The following is a 27,669-nucleotide window of genomic DNA, read 5'->3' as shown; positions in this document are numbered from 1 at the left end:
TAAATACGAATGTTGCAATTATATTGTACAGGTGATATATTGTTGTTGGTCCAGTGTCTAGGCACTTGACAATAAGTCAATCGCTGTCTTGCACTCCAATATTTTTGTATGATGTTATCTTGTTCTAGCAATGCTTTGCATCCCTGGACATGTTTCACGTTCATTTCTTCATTTGCATCACACAATACACGGGCTGATGTATGGGAAATTCCTACCCTGTGCAGGTGGCTTGTCAAACAGTCGTGACCTGACTTGTTATCAACCTGATTTATGTGGCCCTTGAGGGATTATCTCGAGGTTAACCATTCAAAATTTCCAGGGTGTGTCATTTGCCCCATCCGAATTTTATTGTTTTGGGCAGATCTGAATTTACTTCTGATTAGTTGTTTTACAGAATAATTGTTATTGAATTGTTGTAAAATTTCAGTTTTCTTTTTAGCCAAAAGTCTACTGTTTCATTTCTTTCATGTCACAATGGGAAGGAAACAACTATTTTTTTTTCTGTAGTTTAGTTAGATAACGCATCTTTTTTAAATCTTGTAGGCTATTTTAGTCTTTTTCGTGATCTGTTGTAAGATTATAGTCTGTATGGCTGCCCTTCAATCTGATAATTAAAATTTATTTACTCTTTCTTACTTACTTACTTACTTACTTACTGGCTTTCAAGGAACCTGGAGGTTCATTGCCACCCTCACATAATCACGCCATTGGTCCCTATCCTGAGCAAGATTAATCCAGTCTCTATCATCATATCCCACCTCCCTCAAATCCATTTTAATATTATCTTCCCATCTACGTCTCGGCCTACTCAAAGGTCTTTTTCCCTCCGGTCTCCCAACTAACACTCTATATGCATTTCTGGATTCGCCCATACGTGCTACATGCCCTGCCCATCTCAAACGTCTGGATTTAATGTTCCTAATTATGTCAGGTGAAGAATACAATGCGTGAAGTTCTGTGTTGTGTAACTTTCTCCATTCTCCTGTAACTTCACCCCTCTTCGCCCCAAATATTTTCCTAAGAACCTTATTCTCAAACTCCCTTATCTGTGTTCCTCTCTCAAAATGAGAGTCCAAGTTTCACAGTCATACAGAACAACCAGTAATATAACTGTTTTATAAATTCTAACTTTCAGATTTTTTGACAGCAGACTAGATGACTAAAGCTTCTCAACTGAATAATAAGAGGCATTTCCCATATTTATTCTGCGTTTAATTTCCTCCCGAGTGCCATTTATATTTGTTACTGTATTTATTTAATCTATATAAGAAATTTTGCAAACATATAAATAAATAGCCAGAAATGCATATAGAGTGTTAGTTGGTAGGGCAGAGGGAAAAAGACCTTAGAGGAGGCTTAGACACAGATGGGGGAATAATATTAAAATGGATTTGACAGAGGTGGGTTATGATGGTAGAGACTGGATTAATCTTCTCAGGATAGACATCGATGGCGGGCTTATGTGAGGGCAGCAATGAACCTCCAGGATTTCTAAGAGCCATTTGTAAGTAATATGTAAATAGCAGTAACTTAAAAATTTGTTGTATATTCTCCTATAGAATAGTCAAATGAAAAGACAGGGCATATTCATCCCAGTTTCTGCATTCCTGAATATGATACAAGAAATCCATCTGTATAAATTTGTCAACACTCCATATGTGTGTATTTTGTCTCAATTGGCATAATCTTCAAACCTAGTATATCTGTAGCCTACATATAATATTTGTTTGTAGTTTATAGACATTACTTCAATAGTTGCTTTAAAGCTGTAATGATATGTATTGAAAAGTCACTTTACAACATTTTTTGGTGTGTAAAAATTGCATTAATATTACTGCCAGGATACAACGAACGTATTTTTCATACTTGTTAATTGTTTTGGAACCCTACATAAGAAGTTGAATGTCTTAAGAGGAATGTGATGAAATAGAATGGTGAAGTGTTTGGCAGCGAAAATATATATTTTTCTTGTTTTGTTTTTTCCTCCCAATGTATAAAGACCATTATTTCGATATGTAGACAGTGTATATTTCATATGATATTATGCAAGTACTTTCGTTCCTTCACAGTTTATGACATTGTCACATAGAATATATGATGTTTCTTTCAAATAATTCACAATTTAATGCACATTAATTTTATCTTCCATTGTTTTATATGAAACTTTTCATAGCCTATTTTTGGAAATCTATTGAATTCCCAATATGCTCAGTCAGTTTAAGAGAGCAGTGTATTATGATAATAGATGTTTGAAAGAATTTTAGTTTTGTCCTTTAAAGAGAAAATTTGGTACGAACAAATGTAACATTTTTTCCTCAAAATACATGGAGAAAATAGAGAATACAGAAACAAAGAAAATACAAGATGATCAAGGTGAAGACAGATGGATGGGCAGAAAGGCAGGCAGATAGTTTAATTTTTTCCATAATATTCTTACAGTTGCTTTATAGCATAGAATATAGCCTAACATATCCAATTCTTACGTTTAACATATAAAAATGCAAATATGAAATATATATACAGAATTAATACTGGTACCTTAACATATATACAATGCAATATGTTTACCATTTAATAGTACTAAAACATTTACATAGTACAGTGAAATGTCAAGAATTCATTTACAGAATAAAAAAGTGTGAGATATTAAGTAATTTTTTAGTTTTACCTTAAATAATGCAGGGTTTTGGTTATGATTCTTAATGTCTTCAGGAAGACCAATGAAAATTTTTATTGCCATGTAACATATTCCCCTTTGATAGCATGATAAATTTGATAATGGTATACGAAAATCATTCTTTCTGCGGGTATTAGTGCTATGTATGGCTTAATTAGTTAGAAAATTTTCTTTATTACATAAGAGGAAATTTATTAAAGAGTATATGTACTGATTTGTTAAGGTCACAATCTCTCATTAAAAAAAAAAATTGTCTATACGATTCTCTAGCCTTTGCTCCAACTATTATTCAAATTGCTAAGGAGACAAGGAGAACAAGTGTGGGTTATTTATAATAATAATAATAATAATAATAATAATAATAATAATAATAATAATTATTACTACTTATTTATTTATTTTGGTAAGGTTAAGGCCATCAGGCCTTCTCTTCCACTCCACCAGGACAGTGCCAGTTAATTCCAGAGTTAGTCCACCGTTGTGGCTGAGGGGTCAGCGAGTCTAACTCTAAATCCAGTGGGCATGGGTTCGATTCCCGGTCAGGACGTAGTTCTACGTGGACAGTGGATACAAAAGAGAACAAGAGGGCATACACTCATTCATTCATAGGGTTCTGCCGGGGCCTTTGCTATAAGTTCTTTATCAGGACTGGATAGCAGAATCGTGACGTCATACAAACGGGGCATGCTCTGCATGCCATTTCTCTTGGGTATATTTAATAGCGGTGCTTGGCGTTATTTACTCTAGTTAATAGTAAATTATATTAACAAGACAGTAATCAGCATAATTATTATTTTATCTACCACTACTACTACTACTACTACTACTACTACTACTACTACTACGTACTGCGGTTGTTAAACGAGAGTTGATTGACTTCTTTTCCTATTGTGGATATATGCATGTTCAGCAGTCTTACATGTCGTACCAACATAACTTACGAGACATTACAAACGTTTCACGCTAGTTTGCATAGAAATTCGGCCATTTTCATACCTCAGGGAAGTGTGTAGGGGTAAGAAAATAGAGTGTTATGACAGGCTAGGTTAGTTTAGACTTTTATGATGTCTTACGTACTTATCTGTGACAGGTTAGGTTACGGTAGTTTAGGGTGTTTGTATAGGCAAATCTGTGTTACGTTAGTTTAGAATTTTAGTGTTAGGTTAGGTTAGGTTAGGTTAGTTTAGGCTTTTATTATTCTTTGCGTATACGAAACTGTGACAAGTTAGGTTAGGATAGTTTAGGCTTTTGTTATGCCGTGTATAGGCGAATCTGTGAAAAGTTAGGTTAGGTTAGTTTAGGATTTTAGTGTTAGGTTAGGTTAGTTTAGGCTTTTATTATGCTTTGCATATACGAAACTTTAACAGGTTAAGTTAGGAAAGTTTAGGCTTTTGTTATGTCTTGTATAGGCGAATCCGTGACAAGTTAGGTTAGGTTAGATTAGTTTAGGATTTTAGTGACAGGTTAGGTTAGGTTAGGTTAGGCTTTTATTATTGTCAAGATGAAGGTGAAAGCGATTGAGTGTGGAACTCTTAAACAGGTAGTGATTTTTTGTTTTCTATGTTGACAGTTCAAGTCAGTCGATGTCTATTCCAAATTCGGCGGAAGTCATTCAAAGCTCGTTTCTTACTACTGTTAGTACAGAAAAACGACAGTTAAGAAAGCAGAAAATTGACAGGAATGCGCAGTTCTCTGAAGAAGTAGAAGCAGTATAGTTATTCATGAGATGTCATTTAAATACACACTGTTATCGGTACCTGTTTTTTTGTGAAACTCTGCAATTTTCTTCTTGTTCCTGAAGCACCGGCAATACTATCTTGTTTCATTTTAGAATATTAGCCAATCTAGTTGTGGCTCTAGAAACTAGCATACTTGTGGAATGTTCGCAATCACCCACTGTAAAGTTACCACTATTACCAACACTTTCACATTGTTCACATATTAATGTTTTCAAGAGACGCCTTTGATTTGTTGCATTAATGAAGTCGCTCTCATATTTGTCCGAAATTAAACACTGGAATACATTATATGCAAGTACAGTCACATTTGTTACGAATTGTGTGCGCCACATGAGTCCTCCTCTGTCTATTATTCTTAAATAATTATTCAATTCTACTGTATCACTGGAATACTCTAATGTCTGATCACTGTATAAACTTGTCAACATCTAACACACTTTACTACTACACTTACACACTTGGTAACATAACCTACAATGTAGTAGGCCTATATCAGCGCCATCATATTATTTTCTTCTAACTCAACATCCTCACAAACAAAAATAACATCTTCACAACCACATTCCACAACAGCATCTAAATCTCCCTTATGGTTACAATCATCTCCATTCCCATTTTAAGGGAATTTTAAAAGTAGACGTTAGTTGTCCATTACATAATTTCTCTAGCACAGCGTTTCTCAAATATTTTTGAAGTGAGGACCACCTTTTTAAGTTACTTGTGATTGGGTACAAAAAATATAATTAGAAAAGTATTGTAATTTGAATTTTTGGATCTGATTTGCCCGGATTTTAAAATAGACAGAGTCTAAAATTTCTTATATCGTCATCTGGAAAAACAGAAATAAAAAGAATTAATGCAGAAACATGCCTGATTTCCAACAAGTAAATATGCAATTTGGCACGTTCTATTATTGGTGTACGACGTACAGTATGTGACCATTTCAGTGTGCAGACTGGGTGTCGGCAAAACTATTAAGAAAGTCATAAATACATGAAAAGATTCGGTACTTTGGACCTCTGTTATGAATTCGGGTGGTCCCTGGCTGGGTTACAGACACGGGATGTGCAGGGAAAAGGTGGCGAGAAACACCACGTTCATAGTGCTTTACATCCCTCTTTTGTTGCTGAGGGTAGAGTGCGAATTCGGTAGACGAGTAGGGTAATAAATTTCATAAAATGTCAGTACTGGGAGAAAAAGTGAAAGGCGATTGCCATGGTTCATTTCCAAACTGAGATTTTCAGCTATAGTGTGATAAGAAATTCGTTTGAATTTTATTTTTTCTTCTGTCTTTTTTGAAGAACCAAAAGGGCAGACCTCGAGGACCACAGGTGGTCCTCGGACCATAGTTTGAGAAATAAATAATTAAATATATGAAAAAGACCCAACCCACTTTATTAATAACTATAAAATATTTGATTTTTAATAATAATATTATTATCTTACGCAAGTTTTGTAGTTGATATATTAACAGCATGGCATTAACTATATTAATAATTAATTTCTAATGGTAATGATGTCATCAAACCACCTCAAGTTTTGTAGATTTTAATATCCAATACACAGCTATACTCAGAAAATTACACACCGGAGAATCAGACCTGTAAATTATTTTTAGTAAATCTTGAAGTTTTTAATAACCAATTGAATTTCAACTCTAAATATGTCAGCAATGCTGCAGATCATGGCCTTCGTGTAATAGCTTGTAGTTTATTGTAGTGTGTGTTTTGTTTTATTTTGAAATGCAATTATTTCTCAAAACTGATGAAAGATGGATTTTGGAAAATAGGAAAATTATGTAGGAAAACTGACATTTCACTGAAAACTACTATTTTTCTGAAAAACTTTGAGCTTCACGCTTCAAAATGAGGGGTCATTTATTAAAATCCATTCAGCCATTGTCCCGTAATTTCCATTACCAGTTCAAATTATATATATAAATAGCATAGTTTAGTATACATAATGTAAATAATTTAAATTGTAAATATTAGTGTAATTGTTAAAGTAGTCCATGTTTTGTTCTGCCGAACACAGTCACGTGAGCAATCTGTCAAGTACTTCGCTTGCTAGATGTACTCACGTCATCTACTTAAAACTCCAGTAATACTTAATCTTATAACCTCGTTGGACAAAGTATGGTCCCTTGTGATAATTGTACTACATCATAACATTTTGTACTTCATGTAAGTATACATATAATCAGAAAATGGAAGTACAGTTGAAAGAAGAGCAGTTTGGCTTCAGGAAGGGAAAAGGTACGAGAGATGCAATTGGAGTCCTATGAACAATCAACGAAAGATACCTAGAGAAGAATAAAGAAGTTCTTATAGTATTTTTGAACCAAGAAAAAGCGTTTGACAAAATGGATAGGACGAAATTGATGGGGATCCTAAAGAAAATTGGCGTGAATTGGAAAGAGCAGAGGCTATTCAGTAACCTTTATATGAAATGAGTCAAGTCAGGATAGGAGAAGAAATGTCAGAAGGAAGCAAAATAGGAAGAGGAGTACATCAACGTTGCCCTTTATAACCTACCCCGTTCAACATCTACTTGGAGGACTTAGTGAAGAACTGTTTTCAGAACATGGGCGGAGTGATAGTAAGAGGAAGAAGAATAAAGTGTATAAGATTTGCTGATATGACAATGTTAGCAGATGAGGAGATGATAGTTAGGGATATGCTACTAAAGCTAAATGACAGCTGTGAGCGATATGAAATGAATATAAATGCCAACAAGACGAAGACCATGGTCATAGGAAGAAAAATAAAGAAGGTAAACTTGCGAATTCTAAATGAGGCAATAGAGCAAGTTTACAACTTCAAATACTTGGGATGTACTATAAGCAGTAACAAGAAGTCAAAAGGAGAATAGCAATGGCAAAGGAAGCTTTTATTAGGAAAAGGAGCATCTTATGCGGACCTCTGGAGAAAGAACTAAAGAAAAGACTAGTGAAGTGCTTTGTGTGGAGTGTATCATTGTATGGGGCAGAAACATGGACATTACGATGAAGTGAAGAGAAGCAACTAGGAGCATTTGAAACGTTTACAGTTCTTGCATTATGCATTTGTACCATTATCTTATAATATAGTGAGTCCAGCTTAGGTTTAACATCATAGCTATTTATAACTTTAGTTGTATTAGATTTTAGATTCAGACTCGAAATTCTTGTATATGTGATGATATCTGTGGCTTCATGCAAAATTCCACATCGTCGCACTGGCATAGTGTGCGTGATTAGGATACACAAAAATGTCGATTTAGACTCAACAGAATTTAAAAAGTTACCATAATTTATTGGCAAACCTCGTGTATTCTGGTACAGAGACTCAAGCATTTTGTGTCACACTCAAGGAACTTCGATATGAAGAAGTGGATTCCAAACTGGCATAAGTCCAAATGACAAGTTATGAGAGAAATGACGAAAAATGGTAAAATAAATTTAACAATAGCCCTATAAACTGGAAAAGGATAAATTAAAATGTGAATAAAGCAAGTTAAAATCTTAAAAAAAAAAAAATAACTTAGGACACTTTGGAATCCACCCCTTCATATGTGCAACCCCCCCCCCCCCCAGTGGCATGGCAGATATCCAACCTGCACTCCACCTCCAACCAGATATTCAGAAACATTTGTACTGTGGATAGCTTGACGAATTTTGTGTCACAAATCGTTGAAGTTATCCTGAGGTACATGATACACTTGGTCCTTCACAAAATTCCACAGGAAAAAGTTCAGATGAGTAAGATCCAGTGAGCATGGAGGACAAGTGAATGCTTCGGCTCGAATTGACTTCCTTAGGATTTTTGCAAAGGTCGTGTGAATCTTTCCACTTTTTTCTCAAAGACCTTTATTTTACTATGCTTTCCATGCACGGACACAATACAGCCCATTTCTCTTAATGCTTGTCCCATTTAACTATGCTCACATCTAGGTAGGAACATCTTTGTGATGCCAAAGTTAAATTCATTCTGAAATGCACGTTGTCTACACTTCACAGATTTCATTTCCATCAGTGAAAGAATGCAGAACAATTTCTGTTGAGGTGTTCATATCGTCATCTTTGCTCATTCTGATCATGCACACCACACCAGCACCAAAGTATGGTATTTTTCATAAATTGTCATAGATATCATCATATTTACAACAATTTCGAATTGGAATCTTAATACAGTGAAAGTTATAAAACGTCGTAATATTAAACCTATAAGCCAGACATGTGGTACAGTACTTATATAATGTGTTATGATCTTAAATTTTTCCATAATTTCGTAAGCGTAACATCATACAATGTTGTATTAATTGTATTGTTCATGAATATATTCTAGCTGTATTCTCTTTCATAAAATAAGCATTAATATCCGTTGTAGATCACAATTCAGTCACATTTTTCTTTTCATTTTTATTGGTTCTGAAATCTTGCTATCATGCTATTCTTAAATTCTTTACGGACTTCTGTTTTCCTGTTTTCAACTTGTTTATATTGTCGTTTCTCAGAATTATTGGGAATATTATTTTGTAAATTTTTTTAAAGTATTAATAAATTACTGTTCATGTTACCTTAAGTTTCTCACAACCAATAAAATATGATATATGGTTATAAAAGTCGTTCTTTTACAATACTGCGTATACAACTTGTGCTCTTCTTAAAGCGACACTTTTCTCTCTCTAAGATATTCTCAAATCATGTTTGAATTCATTTTATATGATGCAGATAATCCATTACTATATTTTCCTTTACCTTGTTTATTAATGCAGTCCTTATTTTCAATTTCTATGTATCTGTTTATTTCATTCATTCGTAATTGTCTGCCCAAGGGCAGAATCTATCAGTCCAAATCCAATTTTTTCCATTTTTTCCATTTTTTCCTCTTTTCCTCCTACTTCTTAAACTATCTATACAATCTCTATATCTTAATATTGATCTGCTTATTGTTGTGGTTTAGTCAACTGTCCGAAGACAGGTCTGAACCTCATAAGTGACACCATAAAGCATCACTCATGAGGCATCTAGGCCAGGAGATAATTGCATACATCGCTGACTAGTTACATATTACACTAATCAGACTTCAGATGTATACAAACAATTAATCTTCCTCTGATACATATCATCAAGTGATGTACCTACTGCCTGATAATAGATGTACATATCAGCCAGAACTTCAATCAGAGGTAGCTCTGTTTATTATTCTTCACTAATTTATGGTCTTTTAAATTTTTTAATGCAAAATAAAAATTAGAACTATTACTTCCTCAGGAGGCAACAAAACTATGTCAGCATCAGAGCGATGGTGGCAAAAGAAAGCTGGACAAGATGATGGTCAACAGGGAAACCAACAGCAACTAACGGATTTGACAGAACTGGCTAATCGTCTCCTTAGTGAAACTGGTAACATGGATATTTACCAGGAAAGCTATGAACATATATCGAAGTTGGTAAGTTCATTTAGATAAATATCTAGAATGGCTTTCTTACATAAATTTCAGAGATATATGGTCTTACTAATAAACCATATATAGTTTTTATAGGAGACTTAAGTAGAGTTGGGACAGAAAACATTACTAATAAACCATGCATAAGCTATGGATGTATAAACAGCCTGTAATTATACATGGGAATTGCTTTGCAGTAGTTATATACAGAAATCCCTTGTTTGAGTGTTGTACAGAGATAAAAAAAATGGGCACCCCTCTAACAGCTGTTTGTATAGATTGTCATTTTACGATGATGGTTGCCTTGTAACCACAGAAGAACAAACCAAGGAGCACAGAAGAATTAGAATAATATTGCTGTAGCTATACTCTTTGACCAAAATATAATGTGGTAATCGACCAGGTCCAGTTGTACTGTCGATACTTAGCGTGGCACACTAACGCTCAGAATCGGATGCAACAGAGAACCACAATTTTATTATTCTATCACATTTTGTAATGAAGTAATGACGAAACTATGACATAGCTATGTAACAGTTGTACTGTTATACATGACATATGTAGTGATTATTGGAATTTACATACGAATTATGAATGAGTTATTCATTGTGTAAGTATAAGACAGTTAAATGTCTGTATAAGAGTTTTTATTAGTAAGACATAATAAAAAAGTCTACCAGAGACATTTCGAAATGTTATAAAGTCATGGCAATTCCAACTTTGTAATATAGCTCAGAAACATGAACCTTAACATTCTGACAACTTCAAAGAATAGAAGTGCAGAAATGAGAAGTCCTAAGACCTTTGGTCGGATATATTTTATATGATCACTAGGCCTGTGACATTGGAGCATGTGTACAGTGAAAGAAAGCCAACTCACTCCAGGATATAGGTACACAGAGTACGCAGCACTCTGTACTGTACAGTCTGCAGAAGAGAATAATACATACATCTCTCTGAATGGCGTCTAACCTCCTCTGCTGTTCGGGCGAGACATGTGATGCATACCATCTTTCTGTATGTTTACTGCCTTTAACATATTGGATGCTGCATCGGTAACAATCAGAAGTACCTTGTCATGCTCTATACCTGATGGCCATAATAATTGCATTGCATGTTGAAAAACCCTACATATTGTAGTTGAGGCGTGCAGTTCCAAAACCCTCTAAATCGATTTGAGCAAATTTTTCAGGAAACGAAAAAAACTTTTACTGCTTTTGTTTTTATTTTGAAATGACTGATTTTTTTTTCTAGTGAACTTAACTTGAAAGTAGAAAACATCAATATAATTTTTCATATAAATATTATAAACCATATTGCCAAAAATTAATGTTCTTTTTTGTATTTAGTGGGTTTTGGAACTCAATCTTTATTTAGAGGATATTGGAAAGGAATAAATGTATTTAGCGGATATTGGAAAGGAACTTTAAATATGTCAAGTTTTAGACACGAGATGAAGCCTATGAAAACAAAGATTTCAACTCATTCAATCATAAATGTTCTGCCCATGCGCAGATCTTTCACTGCAAACCCAGCATTCTCCAATCGTTCCTATTTTCTGCCTTCCTCTTGGTCTCCGCATATCATCGGTATATCATAATGTCGTCTATCATCTGATATCTTCTCCTGCCCTGAACTTTTCTCCCGTTCACTATTCCTTCCATGGCATCCTTAAGTAGACAGTTTCTTCTCTGTCAGTGACCCAAAAAATTCCTTTTTTCTCTTTCTGATCAGTTTCAGCATCATTCTTTCTTCATCCACTCTTTCCAACACAGCTTCGTTTCTTATTCTGTCTGTCCGCTTCACATGCTCCATTCTTCTCCATATCCACATTTCAAATGCTTTTATTTGTTTCTCTTCATTTCGTCGTAATGTCCATGTTTCTGCCCCCATATTTTTCTTTTTTTTTCTTTTTTTTTGTAGAAATTTACTCTACTTTGTTTTTTTCCCCTTTATCCATTTTTTCTTTCCCCCCTTTTTCGTTTCTCTTTCTCTGTTTTCCGCTTTCTTAAACTAGTACGTACACAACACCCATGCCCAAGGCGGGACTCGAACCCACAACCTTTCGGACCAAGTGATAGAGACATGCCGTGCCCCTACTGCTTGAGCCATCCAGGCCGGCAAATATACAATGGCACACTCCACACAAAGCACTTCACTCGTCTCTTCCTTAGTAGATTTCAGCTAACATATTTTTTTATAGAAGCTTTACAAGGATATTATTGATTATTATACTGTTCACGTAAATAAGAATGCAGATTGAAGATAAAGAATTACTCAAGAAACAATCTATAGTCCACACCTGTGGAGTAACGGTCAGCACGTCTGGCCGTGAAACCAGGTGGCCCGGCTTCGAATCCCGGTACGGGCAAGTTACCTGGTTGAGGTTTTTTCCGGGGTTTTCCCTCAACCCAATACGAGCAAATGCTGGGTAACTTTCGGTGCTGGACTCCGGACTCACCGGCATTATCACCTTCATTTCATTCAGACGCTAAATAAACTAGATGTTGATACAGCGTCGTAAAATAACCCAATAAAATAAAGAAAATAACCTATAATCATGCTACAAATTTGGATATGGTGGGCTACGTGCTCGAATACATACGAAAGTAATCATTACTCAACTCTTAATAGAACACTGTTGAGCTGAATTCCAAGAGAAAAATATCTTCAAATGTATGCAACAATCACACATATCACAATGGAATCCCAGCAATAAAGAACATAGAATTCAGTCCAGGATTTACTTTGAACAATCTCCTTACAAATACACGTTTGCTCCTACAGCTTCAGGTCGTCACTTTCATCGACCAAAAATATCTCCAGATGTATGCAATAATCACAAATATCATAATGGAATTCCAGCAATAAAAAATAGAACTCAGTCCAGGGTTTACTTTGAACCATCATTTTATAAATTGACATTTACTCCTACAGCTTCAGGTGACCAAAATGTTGTTGTTGTTGTTGTTTTCTAATGCCAGGCTTTTGACAGTAAAGTCATTTGACCTCTTTCACTCCAATATTTTTCAAAGATATTATCATGACCAGCCAATGAAGCACAGATTTAGGTAACCAAAATGTTTCCTTCGTCTTCTTCTGCTTCCTCTGCTTGCTCTCCATTTTCATTGATGAGATGGGCATAAAATTCCAGATCGTTGTTTGTTTTCCACAAAGGACCGAAATATTTTGAAAAAAGTTTATCAATATCTTGAATTTTCTCCTTTATTACTGCCACCCCAAACTGTTTTCTTTGCAACTGCAAGTCATGGATCGCTTCTCCTCGTTTCAAAAGACTTCGGTAAACTCCAAAATCGTTACGATAGTGGCATTCTCCTCTCACTAATACACCTGACTTCCCTTTTTGAAGAAAATTCTCTTAGAAGGGGCTAAGTTGAAAATGCTTTCAGCACCTGTGTCACTCCTTTCCTTCCAGCTGTTGACAGGAACATCATATACTAGCTTCTTAACAGTTCCTTCTTCTACATAAATTCTGATGTATTCAGAAGAATCAGTGATCGTATTTATTTTCCTTATTCTTTTTCTAATCTACCAAAGACTCTACCTGCGGGAAAACATGATAAGGCATACCAAGTGCCAGATCTCACAATCAGTAGGTCTACACTACTAGAATATGCAAAAAATAAATACTGGTTATAGAGAATATTGGAAAAGTCGCATGGTATTTAGAGGATTTTGGAAAAGTAGAGATTGGATTACTATCACCTTTACTTTTTAACTTCGCTTTAGAATATGCCATTAGGAAAGTTCAGGATAACAGAGAGGGTTTGGAATTGAACGGGATACATCAGCTTCTTGTCTATGCGGATGACGTGAATATGTTAGGAGAAAATACACAAACGATTAGGGAAAACACGGAAATTTTACTTGAAGCAAGTAAAGCGATCGGTTCGAAAATAAATCACGAAAAGACAAAGTATATGATTATGTCTCGTGACCAGAATATTGTACGAAATGGAAATATAAATATTGGAGATTTATCCTTCGAAGAGGTGGAAAAATTCAAATATCTTGGAGCAACAGTAACAAATATAAATGACACTCGGGAGGAAATTAAACGCAGAATAAATATGGGAAATGCGTGTTATTATTCGGTTAAGAAGCTCTTATCATCCAGTCTGCTGCCCAAAAATCTGAAAGTTAGAATTTATAAAACAGTTATATTACTGGTTTTTCTGTATGGTTGTGAAACTTGGACTCTCACTCTGAGAGAGGAATATAGGTTAAGGGTGTTTGAGAATAAGGTGCTTAGGAAAATATTTGGGGCTAAGAGGGATGAAGTTACAGGAGAATGAAGAAAGTTACACAATGCAGAACTGCACGCATTGTATTCTTCACCTGACATAATTAGGAACATTAAATCCAGATGTTTGAGATGGGCAGGGCATGTAGCACGTATGGGCGAATCCAGTAATGCATATAGAGTGTTAGTTGGGAGACCGGAGGGAAAAAGACCTTTAGGGAGGCCGAGACATAGATGGGAGGATAATATTAAAATGGATTTGAGGGAGGTGGGATATGATGATAGAGACTGGATTAATCTTGCACAGGATAGGGACCGATGGCGGGCTTATGTGAGGGCGGCAATGAACCTTCGGGTTCCTTAAAAGCCATTTGTAAGTAAGTAAGTAAGAGATTGGATTTAGAGGATATTGGAATAGTAACTATTTTTCAAATGAATTTTTTCACTATATGTAGAGCTCTTTTGAACATTATTGATATATAGGTCAATAGAGTGCATTAATTCTTACTATAAAGAGATAAAAAATAATTTTGGTGAAAAAGTGGATTTAGAGGGTTTTGGAACTGTGCGCCTCAATTGTTCACAGCATTTATCACATCACACGACAGTAGGTATGATCCAGCAGGGCCTTCTGGATCCAGGCCCCCAACAATCACATTAACTACATGCCGTCCAACAGCATCCGTCGTCTCATCAATTGACACCATATGTGTTGGTTTGTTAGTTTACACCTGATCTCAGTAATGCATGTGTTGTAAATTTTCTCGACATATTACTTCAGTAACGTAGTCTGATGTGGAATTTCTCTTCTAGTGTATTTCTGTAAAAACTCGCGGAATGCCGTATTTGCGAGTTTGTTAAATGGTTTGTCGGCAGGTATAAATGCTTTACACATGTCTTCATAAAATGTTGAATTTAATATACGGTCCTTCTGCACATTTACTGTTCCAGCCGTTTGTGTTTCATTGTACTTATGTGCCTTTGAACATTATATTCCTTGTTTTTAGCAGACATAATGCTGACATTGCAAAGTTTACAATACAGATTGCTATTTAGAATGCAAAATACATCTGCACCATACTCTGAAACTAAATATTCTAGTTTCCAAGACGTGTTTCTTTCCTTCTGAGCCATACTGCGGAGCGCACTACACTTCACGACAGTTTGTATCATACTTGAATGAACTGTACCGCGGCGGTTGTGTCGTCTCCATACACACATACACTTGCATACTCCGTGTATATCATGTAGTGAATTGGCTTCCTTTCACTGTAAACATGCTCCAATGTCACAGGCCTAATGATCACAAATGGAATGTCGACAACAGTAATGAATTAAACATAACTGCATCACTGATACCATATCAACATACAGAAACAACGGGTATGAACATGTATCACGGACGCCCAATAACAGGCTGCCTCAGAGGCTATTTCACTACAATCCTTGTGGGAAGCGAGACCTTGGACGACCAAAAGTGCAATGAAGAGGCCAGCTTTCGGCCAGCATCCAACATGGACCCTATTCTACAAAAGTATGGTCTAATACATTACAAGTGTATTGAGCTGTAACAGTTATTAGTCACAAAGATTTCTTGTACATTTGTACTTTATTACTCCATACTTACAACAGTAGAGTTGTAACTTTATATTCCACAATACTATACAAGAACTTTTACTAATAATTAATAATGTATTAAATTATACACCACACTAATATGGTGTATAATACAATTTTCTGCTGTAAATTACTATGAACTGAATATTTTCAACGAAATTGCAAAACGATTTTGAATCTTCATTTGTCACCTCTAACATAAGAGTGCTGAAAGCATCAAGCACACTTTTCACTTCTCCCTATCCACTTCCTAACCCACACTTTTATTTTCTGTTTCTTATATTTATTTTTTCACTTTTATTAAAGGGAGTCGTCAAGCCCTATCTCACTAATGTTAAAACAGCAATATTAATGACCCGTTATCACAGAACATACTAGGTATAGAAATGTGATATTTTACAGGATTTTTATGCATTCCTTCTGAGTGCACTGATTCGTTTTGATGATAAAATATCTAATAGAAAAACAATATTTTTTTTATAAACTTCTAAAATTAAAAACAAGAATTAGACATTTTATTTATTTTTTTATTATTATTTTTTTAATAAACTATTACAGAAAACTCAATCAAAGGAATTCCATATCATCACACTGTTACCTGAAATGTATCGTAAAAATTTCATGCAGATAGACCTAGTAGTTTCTGAGAAAACAGGTCATTTATGTTGAAAAATGTAGTTTTAAGTAAATCATGTTTCAAGTAAAAATTTCTATAAAAATTCACCTATTACAGAAAAAATGTTTTAAAACCCTTCTGGTTGGTGGTCCTTGTCTTCTTCCTATCCTGCTCACCTAATACTGCCCCCCTTCTCTTGGATCTTGCCTCCTAGGTTGTGTTTGTTACATCTATCTCATCCGCCATGTTTTTTGAGGTATTGTATCCTATTTGAATACCGATCCCTGAACGCCTGTATTCTTGCAGTGTATTCATCATTAAATGTGAGTATAGCATCTAGTACACCAAGTTCCAACGATGATATCGTCACCTGAATGTAAGAACTAGGTAACTCGAAATTTGCGTTTTTTAGTTATCATAGCATAGCAAAAATCGCACAGAATGTAATCCAAGAACTAGGTAACCGATCAAACGATACCAGCGACATCTATTTTCCACTGTAACAAATAAGTAAAAGAAAACGAGACATATTCCTTAGTGCAATATGTAAGTAAATAGGCAATATCTCAAAATAGGAAGAATCAAGTTACCTAGTTCTTGCATTCAGGTGACGATTATATCAACAAACCCATTTTTGGGACTCGATACCCAACAACGTTATTGAATGATTCATTAGTATTCTGAGTTCTTCCTCTCAAACATTTTTTTAGCTAATACTGCTAATGGCTTCATTGCCAGATGCAAGGCACTAGACAACAACATTTTTTTAGCAAATCAGAATGGACAAGATCTTAAAACACAGACTTTATGAAGCATTAATTTTACTATAAAACAAGCCGAACCACAGCCTTCTAAGACAATTTTAGTTCCTGAGATAATAATTTTTTTGTGAAAAGTGATAATTTTTTTTCTCTGAAACATAAATACACTAATATTTTTTAAAAAACATTTAAAATATTAAATATTCGAATATTTTCATAAACCAAATACCATATTAAGCAGAATGAACCATACTGTCATAAAATGTAAAAAATAGAAATTTATTTATTTATTTATTTATTTATTTATTTATTTATTTATTTATTTATTTATTTATTTATTTATTTATTTATTTATTTTTTTTATTTTTTATTTTTTTTTTTTTTGGGTCTTGATGATTCCCTTAATTTAACAATTCTGGCCATGGCTTCAACCATTCCCACTTCTAACATTTTCTTATGATAGTATGGTCTCATTCTGAGTCTCGTATAAACACTTCCCATCATGAGAGTGGACTATAGCAACTGTCATGAGAGAACTGTTGCTGTGTGAAGGAGGCTTTAATCTGTGTAGAGTAAAGTAGGTTCACTTTGTGTTTCTCAATGTACCATAACTGACAACTCAAGTAGTGCTAGCTATCAGGGATTTCTTCCATAGATCATTTATCACAAAAATCTCATGGCATTGGTCTCCTGGAAAAATTATGGGTACAATGTAATAGATTTCCATTGATTTCTGGATGACTGTGTGAATTATGAAGCAGTGGTGGAATGACAGCACAGGAAAAAGGAATATTCTGGAAAAACTTGATACATCATCATCATTGCTCATTACAAATTTTACTTAGATTGCCTGGATTGGAAAGTCTGTGCTCTAGTTGTTTGGGAATGAAACATCAGATTCATCTCACACCTCCTGAAAAGAATATTCTGAAATGTCGTACCTCTCACCCATAATAATTCCAAGCTTAGTATTTATGAATAGGGATTGGATTTCTGTGACAAGTCATATTTTTATCCCAGTCTCATTTTATAAGCTTAAGTTAAATTAAACATATTTCTAGCTTTTTTTAAACATGTCACAGTGTTTATTGATTATGTTGTTGTTGGCCAATACTAAGGATCTTAGATTTCTTCCATTCTCCTGCGGGCGTCCCAATAGTATTTGGTGAGCTGTGATGGTAAATCAGCATCTAATTTCTTTATTGCTGGGAATTGTAGCAAATGTTCTTTATCCATGATGGAGTTCTGATTTCTACAGAGGGTGTACTGTGGATGCTGGTAGATATTAATTCGATGTAGATGAGAGGCGAGACAATCATGTCCAGTTGTTAAACAAAATATAGCAACAGCCTTTTTTTCGTGGTAAATCTGGGATGTTATTACTGTCTAGCTCTAGCAGAATGTTCCAAGGTTTGCCTTCGCTTTTCTTCAGGAATTCCTGTTTACAAAAGGACTGAACTATGTGTTTGATCCTGACTTTTGAGGCATGAAAAGAGATTGTATTATTTTGAGTTTGTCTGATGTTTGTTCCTTTTTTGGCCAGGAAGTCAGCTTTTTCATTACCTACTATTCCACAGTGTGAGGGTATCCATTGAAAAACTACCTCTTTACGAGCCCTTGTAGCATTTTAAGAGCAGAAAGAATTTCTCTTACGAGTCTGTTTCCTGGAGGACTTGATGTTAGTCCTTGGAGTCCAGATTTATAATCACTAAGTATAACCACTTTGTTAAATTTATGTATGTGATGAAAAAGCTGTTTCAGGGCTTCTAATTCACCATCATAATGAGTGGACAGTGTTCCAAGAGATATGTAAAAGCTAAAAATGTCACTGTAGATTCCTGCTCCAGCATTACTATGTTTATCAAGCAGAGATTCATCTGTATAAATATGAAGCCATTCAGATATTGGATATCTTGTACATATGGTTTCAATAGCTAATGATTTTAATACTGATTGGTCGACGTCACATTTTACAGTGATGTATTGTATCAGATCATTTTCACATTTAATTTCAGGCTGAGAAAGTGGCTGTACTGAGAGTAGAAGCTTTTCTATATTATCAGTTGTTTGTACATTGTATTTACTTTGTAATTTATAAATATCCTGGAAGAAGCCAGATTGTGTTTTGAGTTTCCGTTCAGAATTTTTTAGTTCCTCCAAAAATCATTGTTTATTGTTTATAAAAATCCATATTTTACCATATTTTAGCATTAAGTCATATTTGATCAAAAATGGTAGAAAAGCATATTTTTAGTTACATTACAACAGTCTTAACAGTTCTCCAAACATGTTTTTTGTCAATAATGGCAAGAGATTTTGTTTACGTTTGGCTATTTATTTAGATTTATTTTCTTTAGAAATATTTTGTGGTTAAATGAAGTTTGAAGATAACTGGATTCGCCAGCAGTAAATTGTCAAAATACAGAGGACAAAAGAATGTTAGGATTATGGTCAAATTGTTGCTGATCGGTCTCACCTTCATCCTCTTCACCCTCCCAAACATGTGACACTTAAGAGGTTCTAACTATACTGTTGCCATAACATTCAGTGACCCTGTTAACATAGCTGTCATGCAGAGGACAGACGTTGGATATTTTTCACCCGTCTTTTGCCCTGCTATATTTATAGGCTGAACAGTCTGCTATGGCCAGTACAAGGAGTTAATATTCACGAAAACAGTTTTGTAAAATAGCCAATAACTTGTTTTGCGTCATATTTCCAATTTTTTTTGCTATATTTTAGTGCTTTTATGGCCTAAGTGCATACATATTTCCAGAGTTTTTAGAAATAGAAATCCGAGCCCTTTTGGTAGTCTAGTCACTACCACAAGTCACAGGAGAGCCAGTCCTAGCAATTTCTCGTCATAGAATGTTGAGTTCAATGTTAGAGAAGGCTCTATGGCCTTAACTCTGCCAGGTTAAATAAAACCATTATTATTTTTATTATTACTATTCATCCTCTTCTATTGTCTCAGTCCCTCGTCAATGGAATTCTCTACTCAGAATATTAGGGACTACCAGACAATAACTACTTCCAAGAATAGGCTAAGCAATTTCTTACGAACATAGTCAAATTGAAGTTATAATTGTAATCATGATTGAGTTTAATCATTTCATTATATTGTAGGCTTAATAATGATTATTATTATTATTATTATTATTATTATTATTACATAATTATTGTATTGGTATTTTGGAATGACAAAAGAAACTGTATTTATTGTATTACATTAATGATGTATTATGTAGCTATTATATTATATTATAAATGTTAAATGTTATGTTTTATTTAACGATGCTCGCAACTGCCGAGGTTATATCAGCATCGCTGGTGTGCTGGAATTTTGTCCCGCAGGTGTTCTTTTACATGCCAGTAAATCTACTGACATGAGCCTGTCGCATTTAAGCACACTTTAAGCAATATACTAATTTTATATCATACTGATTGAGTAGAAGAGAAGGCTGAATGTCCTTAACTCTGTCAATTAAAATAAAACATTATATTACATAAAAGGAATGGATATTTGGAAAAACTTTAGTTGAAAATACATTTTTTAATTATTTTAAGAGTTGGCCTGGTGATGTAGTCGGTAGAGTGCTGGTTTTCTGTGCCTGAGGTTGCTTAAATGTGACAGGCTCATGTCAGTAGATTTATTGGCATGTAAAAGAACTGTTGTGGGACAAAATTCTGACACACCAACGGTCCTTATATAACCTCGGCAGTTGAGTGTGTCGTTAAATAAAACATATTTCTTTTATTATTTTTAGAATTTTGGTAACTTGTAATTATTATTTATTGTATTTATGTTCATTTCAGATTGAGGATTCAGAACGTAAAAATGTCAAGAAAGAGAGTAGATCAGCAATAAATTATGATGATGCATTGGATATGTATGCTGAAGACTTTGATGAAAAGGAAAAAGCAAGACTTGAAAAGAAAAAGGAAGGAGTATCTAGTGCTGGTACAGGAGAAGAAAATGGAAATAGAGTTGATGATACATCCAGAAGTGCACACAAAGAGAGCGAAGGTATTTATAATCCCATAGTCAGGCATTCAAATTTATAATAATAGTAGAGTGATAGTGATGGAGTGTGTTCGTGTGTACATACATGCACATGTGAGTGTGCGTGTGTTTTCTTTTGTTCAACTCCTGTAAGCCATCAGAATTTTTATATGTGTCAGTATTTAAGATCTGTCTGAAACGTTTAGAGGCACTAATTAAAAAAAAATAGCATATATCATAGTGAGGATCATTTAAGAGCAGGTCTTAAATTGCTGATTTGACTGTCTCTTCAGTATTGACAACTAATACCAGTTATCACCAAAGAGGGTAAAATCACAATGCCTTGTACTATAATAATAATAATAATAATAATAATAATAATAATAATAATAATAATAATAATGTACTGTAGTATTAACAATAACATTGTCTTGCTTATGCACAGTAGTGGCAAAAAAAACCGGACCTACCCTTGTAGCTGATTTCAGAGTCTTGTTCACTCCAGAGCACGATAGACTGGTAACTAAGACTTTCGTGGTTCGAATCCTGCCTCGGAAGGAAACTTTTTTTTTTGTTCCTTATTCAAATTTATTCCCAATACTTTTCGATTGCTGGTAAAAATTCATGTTCTGGGAATAATAAGTTAATTAAGTAGTAAAATATCGCTGCAATCGAAAAGTATTGGGAATAAATTTGAATAAGGAACAAAAAAAAGTTTCCTTCCAAGGCAGGATTCGAACCACGAAAGTCTTAGTTACCAGTCTATCGTACTCTGGAGTGAACAAGGCTCTGAAATCAGCTACAAGGGTCGGTCCGGTTTTTTTTTGCCACTACTGTACTTATTTACCACATCTTTATGTTGGGAGGTGTTTTGTAAATGGTTCAATAATTTGTGAAGTATACTTTTCTCCCGGACCTCTCACACATTATGTTGATAATTAGTAGATTAATATGATCTAATGTTTTATTTTCAAAAGGCCAAATATTTTACAAGTTTTTGGACATTGAATCTAAGTTATCTTGGCTAGGTAATAGGTACTGTTTTGTTTCCCTAAAGTTTGCAGCATTTACTCATAGAGAGATCAGCTGTTAATGTATGCTTTTCAAGGAGCTATTGTTGAAGAAATGTTTTGAGGGTCTGCACTGTTAATTCCAGGATCAACTTTTTACTCTGTACTATATTCTTTCTGCCATTCATTTTCAGTAGTTTGAGTTAATAACAATTAAGAGTTCAAGTGAATATTTTTTTGACTTACAAATGTCACAGTTGTTTTGAAACTTGAAAAATTAAGGACATTAACTCATCTGTAACATCCATGACAAAATGTGTGTAACATCCGTGACATGGAAGAAACAGCTATAAAATATTTAGCGATTATGTTTTTGTGAACTAATTAGATGCCATGAGATTTGCATAGCTTTCACATGGACACTATGAGAATGAATTTCCTTTTGCTTGAGGCAGAGACCTGAGTTTTACACTTTTTGTTAATAAGGTGTGAAGTGAGTTCACAAATCTTGTAACATCTGTGACGGAACCTTTCCTTTATTTTCTGCAATAATAATAAATATTATTCAACAACTTTTTTCTGTAAAATGATACTGATATTCTAAATTGATTCTAATAATAAAAACTGACAAAAGTCACTTCATTTTCAATATATATAATTTGAAAATAGTAAAAATGTAACATCCATGATAACTGGCATGGCTGTTATCAGAATTTCCCAGTGTTGTAAGTTTAACATGTTTAACAGTGTGGACAAAGTGTTAAATGAAATTAGCATTAACATGATCAATCAACATGTTGGGATGTTGATGGTAAATCATTTAACATGTTGTTGTTAAATGTTTAATAGTGGAGACGAGCCTTTACAAGCTTTTTGTAATGCTAGGGTAACCAAACTATTACAAGATTGGGTGGAAGCAAGGCAATCAATCAAGAGTTGGTATCCAAAGAGCTTTAGTTGGATCAGTGACAGAGATATCCAGAAATGATGCTGTAGATGGAGTCAATCATCTTCCAAGGATTTGGCAACGTATTGTTGACATGGCAGGGGACTCTATTTGAATTATATCATGTCAAAAGTAACCTGAATAAATTTAGTTACGAACAATCTTAGCACAGTAGTATCACAGACAAGCACTTGTCAATAACTAACATTCGAATGGAGCGACAGAAAGGTCTCTTTGTTCAGGTCATAAACCGCTAGAGAAAGTGTGGAGTGAGTTGTTTCCGTACCAAACCAAAAACCCGCCTATTGATTCTGCCTGTACTATAGGTGTACATCAGTTGCAAGGAGGTAATTGAACTCATTGTTATGCTCCCTTTGTAAGAAAGGGACGTGACGTCATGTCGTTGTGTAGGGACCTAAACTCTGCTGTCTGATTTTGATAATAAATTATTAAAAGTATTTTAGTTTCGTCCTTTAAATGTGCAAAAATTTGATTTGAACAAATGTAATATTTTTAAATTCCTTTTTAGAACGAAATGTTACATTTGTTCAAATAAAAGTTCTGCACATTTAAAGGACAAATGTAAAATTCCTTCAATCCTTTATCATCGCAATACACTGCTCTCTTAAACTGACTGAGCGTACTGGAAATTAAGTCAATGACTTTCCCAAAACACACTATGAAGCAAAAAAAAACGAGCAAAATTGTGTTAAACGTTTTTGTTTGAAGTATCTCAAAGAATAACCCTCTGAAAATAATAACATTTCTTACAGTCCACGCTGTATATCCTTGTTTCATTTAAGAGCTAGGGTATGTTAAAAGTATAAAATAATTGTATCTCCTTTTCTTAAAAATCAATGTGAAAATTCATACATAAGATAATTTTGCACCTTTGTAAAAGGCATACATAAAGTTAGTTTTTCTAAAACCTATTTCTTTGGTTATTTATTGAGATATTTATTTGGATTTATCACACGTGTCGTTTTTCTTAATGGTTGTTCTTAGCATGTTTGTGTTAAAATTTGTTTTATTCTACCTTAAATACTGTCAGAAGCATAAAATCTCAGCGCAATGTGTAATTTATATAGAACTTACCATTTTTATCATAAGATGCATTATTATTGATGGTTTTCCCTCAGGCCTTAACATGAATTGCAACAAATTATTTGAAATAATTATTTAGCTTTTAATTGATGTTTAATTTTTTTGTTGGAATGAAATCCTGTTCTTATTTCGCTTACTAAAGTAATACAGACAACTTTGAAAAACATATTATATGTCTTTCACGTGTTAAATTTTATGGTACCTTATTAACACGTGAAAGACATATACTGTAATATGTTTTCCGAAGTTATATGTGTTAAAAGTTATGTAATCAAGATGTATATACAAGCAACATATTGTGGATTAATTGATTTCATTTCAACTAATTCAAATGAAGAATGAAAAATAATTCGTAATGTACGAGTATACAATTACGTGGTCAAAATTCGGTACGGAGATTATTATTTCAAGCAAATATGATGTATTTAATTTGTAGTCATGAAGACATTAGGTGGAATATATGTAATTGTGCTTAGTGTTTTCTGGATGGTTGTACATCTCTTCTTTTTGCTTAAATCTCTTTCCATTTCACAAAAACGTCTTATATATGCTTTCTAATTATGAATTTTGTATGATAGAAGCCTGTTTCCTATTTTGAACGTTTGAGAATATTTACATCTATATTAACCTAATAAAAATGTTCTTATACTTTATTTCTAAATTGTTTGTTACTTATCTGTATGCCTTGCTTTATATTTCGAGATCATTGTCAAGCGTCAGGTTTTGTAGTGTGTTGTACAGATTCTTTGTTTATACATTTATAATATCAGGAGTTGATGTTGATAGATATGTCACACCGGTATATTCGTAATTATTATTGGATTTAGAATAAATTCTACTGCCCGTGTCTCACGTCCTGAACCGAGAGTTCCCTAGTGCTTATAACCACGCCTCTTTGGTCTGCACGGACTGGCACGTCAGCTGCAGCGTGCGGCACGGCAGCATATTACATGTTCTGAAAACATCCTATGCCAGTACAGGGGTTTTTACTGTTTATGATACTGGATACTGTAATCGTGGTTACCACTATCGCTATTATCTCTGATGGCGATTTCCTAAAATGTATGTACACACTAGGCCACTCTTCGTTCAGTCTGGACAACTGCTGAATTACCATAGAGCAGCATTTCTCAAAGTATGTTCCGGGGTTCCGTGAGCCCTATGTGAATTTAAATTTTATTTTATACTTTTTTACTTGGTTATTTAACGACATTGTATCAACTACTACCGATGGGATTGATGATAGCGAAATAGTATTTGGCGAGATAAGGTCGGGGATTCGTCAAAGATTACCTGACATTCGCCTTACGGTTGGGGAAAACCTCGGGGAAAAAATCCAACCAGATAATCAGCCCAAGCGGGAATCGAACCCGCGCTCGAGCGCAACTCAAGATCGATAGGCAAGCACCTTAGCCGACTGGGCTGCTCTGGTAGCTATTTTATACTTAGTGGATACTATAAAAATATATAAATGTTACGAAAATATGAATCAATAATAACATGAAACCACCACCAATAATAATAATAATAATAATAATAATAATAATAATAATAATAATAATAATAACCCAAGAATATGCTTAATAATAATGTTTAATGAACATCTAAAACGGAAAATACCCAAAATACTCATCACTTTCATTACTGGATTCTCTGCGTATGTGTTCACTAAAACAAAATATCGAAAAGACAAAATGCAGAAGTACAGTAGAAATGAGACTACAACTTTCTGCCATAAAACCAGATTGCAGGCTTAAAAAGCAAATACATTAGTCCTACTGAACAGAATTATTGAGATACTAGCTTTCACTTGTCTGTTAATTATTAAATATTAATAAAATATTACAAGGATTCTGCTATTACACTTTAGATTAAAAGGGATTTCGCGGTGGAAAAAGTTTGAGAAACACGTGATAACTGTAATCGTGATTAGGTCGATAATCTCGAGTAGAGACTGTAGTGTACCACTGGTATTAGTGTTTAGTTACAGGAATTGATGAGGACATATCTGTTTTGTGGGAGGATAGCCTATACAGTCGCTTGTCCATGGCTGATCTTGCTCCATAGCTGACGAAAGGAATCCTGAAAAGGCCGATGTATTGAATGTAGGGTAGTAGGCACATACGGTACCCAGTACCTCCTACTCCCCCCCTCTGCATCTCGCCCCACAAAGAAACAGCTCAGGAAGTGAGGCAAGGGCAGTATATCTAATATATATTTCTGGTAGGTAATAAAAATACAAGTTTGGGATGTGTAGTAACTCCATTTAATGGATATCAAGTACACTCACTTTATTTTCTTTTCTATGTTGATTCAATTTTATTTTAGACTGTGTTTTTTCATTGTTCTCCAATGTTATATTGTTGTTATTAGTAGGCCCTGGATTTTTATGTAATATCAAAGTGCGAAATATGTACATAAAAATATTGTAAATATCGGGGAAATATGTAAATTCACAAAAGTGTCGTCACAATTTAACTGATCAGTTGAAGTGTGAATAAGTTATGCTGCCTGGCAAGTCGATTTGCCATTTCCACCCCATAGTATGGCTTGCAAATACAAATTATCTCTGCTACAATCTATGCTTTTTCTTTTATCATAAGATTTCGTATAAAAATATTTTTGTGTCGCACACAGAATGGTATTTTGACTTACCTGACACCCGACCCAAACTCTGAACTACTGTGTTTTACAGACATAGGGTTGGAATCCCCAGTTTTATGTTTACTTTTATTTTTAAAAGAATTACTCTCTCTCTCTCTCTCTCTCTCTCTCTCTCTCTCTCTCTTAAGCCAGCTTTAGAAATTGAAGTTAAATATTTTCTATAACTGTGAACAGAATATAACGACGTCAGTTCCAGGCCCTCTCTCTTTACTATCATCATGTACTATATTGCATGTTCAGTTCAAAGTGTGTCATGGCTTGCTGTATGTCGTCATGTGGCTAGCCGATGAGCCTAGAGAATTCAATCTTTCTACATTTCCGCAGAGGCGTATTACCTATGTGCCAGAGAAGTTGCGTGGCAAGTATGGCGTTCATTCAGAAGAGTACTTACCAATACGTACCGTAACGCCGGTAGTGGCAGGAATGTGAACTGTTTGAAAACACGTACTGAGGTGAGTTTTTTTCTTACTGGCGGGATATGGGGAGAGGGTTAAGACGATTACTTACATACAGTATTTGTTGACATTAACTTCGAAGGTCAACATGGACACGGAGCATTTGATTTGTATTGTGGAATGTTGCCGTACGGAACCGATGATAACAAATATCCTGCGTACGACTTGCCCGCGCAAAACACAGTTCGAAAGAGGTTATGGTAGCACACAGACCGTACAGACCGCCATCTGTTGCTACGACGTTCAAGTTATACCGTATACGTTCTCAAGTTCAGATAGAACGCCTTGAATAATAGGCAACGTCTCTGACATAAAAGCTGAAACTCGCTTCAAATCGCTGACTCACAACAGTGACGTCATGACACACTTTGAAATGAACACCC

The 27,669-nt window shown here is 34.5% G+C and overlaps 1 protein-coding gene across 6 annotated transcripts in view; it reads left to right on the top strand.

Annotated features, from left to right (window-relative positions):
• LOC138696338 (CD2 antigen cytoplasmic tail-binding protein 2 homolog) overlaps nucleotides 1–27,669 on the top strand; it is a 155,381-nt gene that overhangs the window by 34,241 nt on the left and 93,471 nt on the right. For 5 of the 6 annotated variants that reach the window (XM_069821146.1, XM_069821145.1, XM_069821148.1 and 2 more), the window contains 2 exons: nucleotides 9,671–9,849; nucleotides 20,921–21,131. In XM_069821146.1, coding sequence (XP_069677247.1) covers nucleotides 9,685–9,849; nucleotides 20,921–21,131 — 376 coding nt within the window. In that variant the 5' untranslated portion in view covers nucleotides 9,671–9,684. Of the gene's footprint in view, nucleotides 1–9,670; nucleotides 9,850–20,920; nucleotides 21,132–23,002; nucleotides 26,974–27,669 lie in introns of those variants that run through there. The other variant, XM_069821149.1, reaches the window with a different exon arrangement.

This window comes from Periplaneta americana, chromosome 3 (genome assembly GCF_040183065.1).
Source record: "Periplaneta americana isolate PAMFEO1 chromosome 3, P.americana_PAMFEO1_priV1, whole genome shotgun sequence".
Classification (NCBI taxonomy): Eukaryota; Metazoa; Arthropoda; class Insecta; order Blattodea; family Blattidae; genus Periplaneta; species Periplaneta americana.
This window is presented reverse-complemented; position numbering and strand designations above follow the sequence as displayed.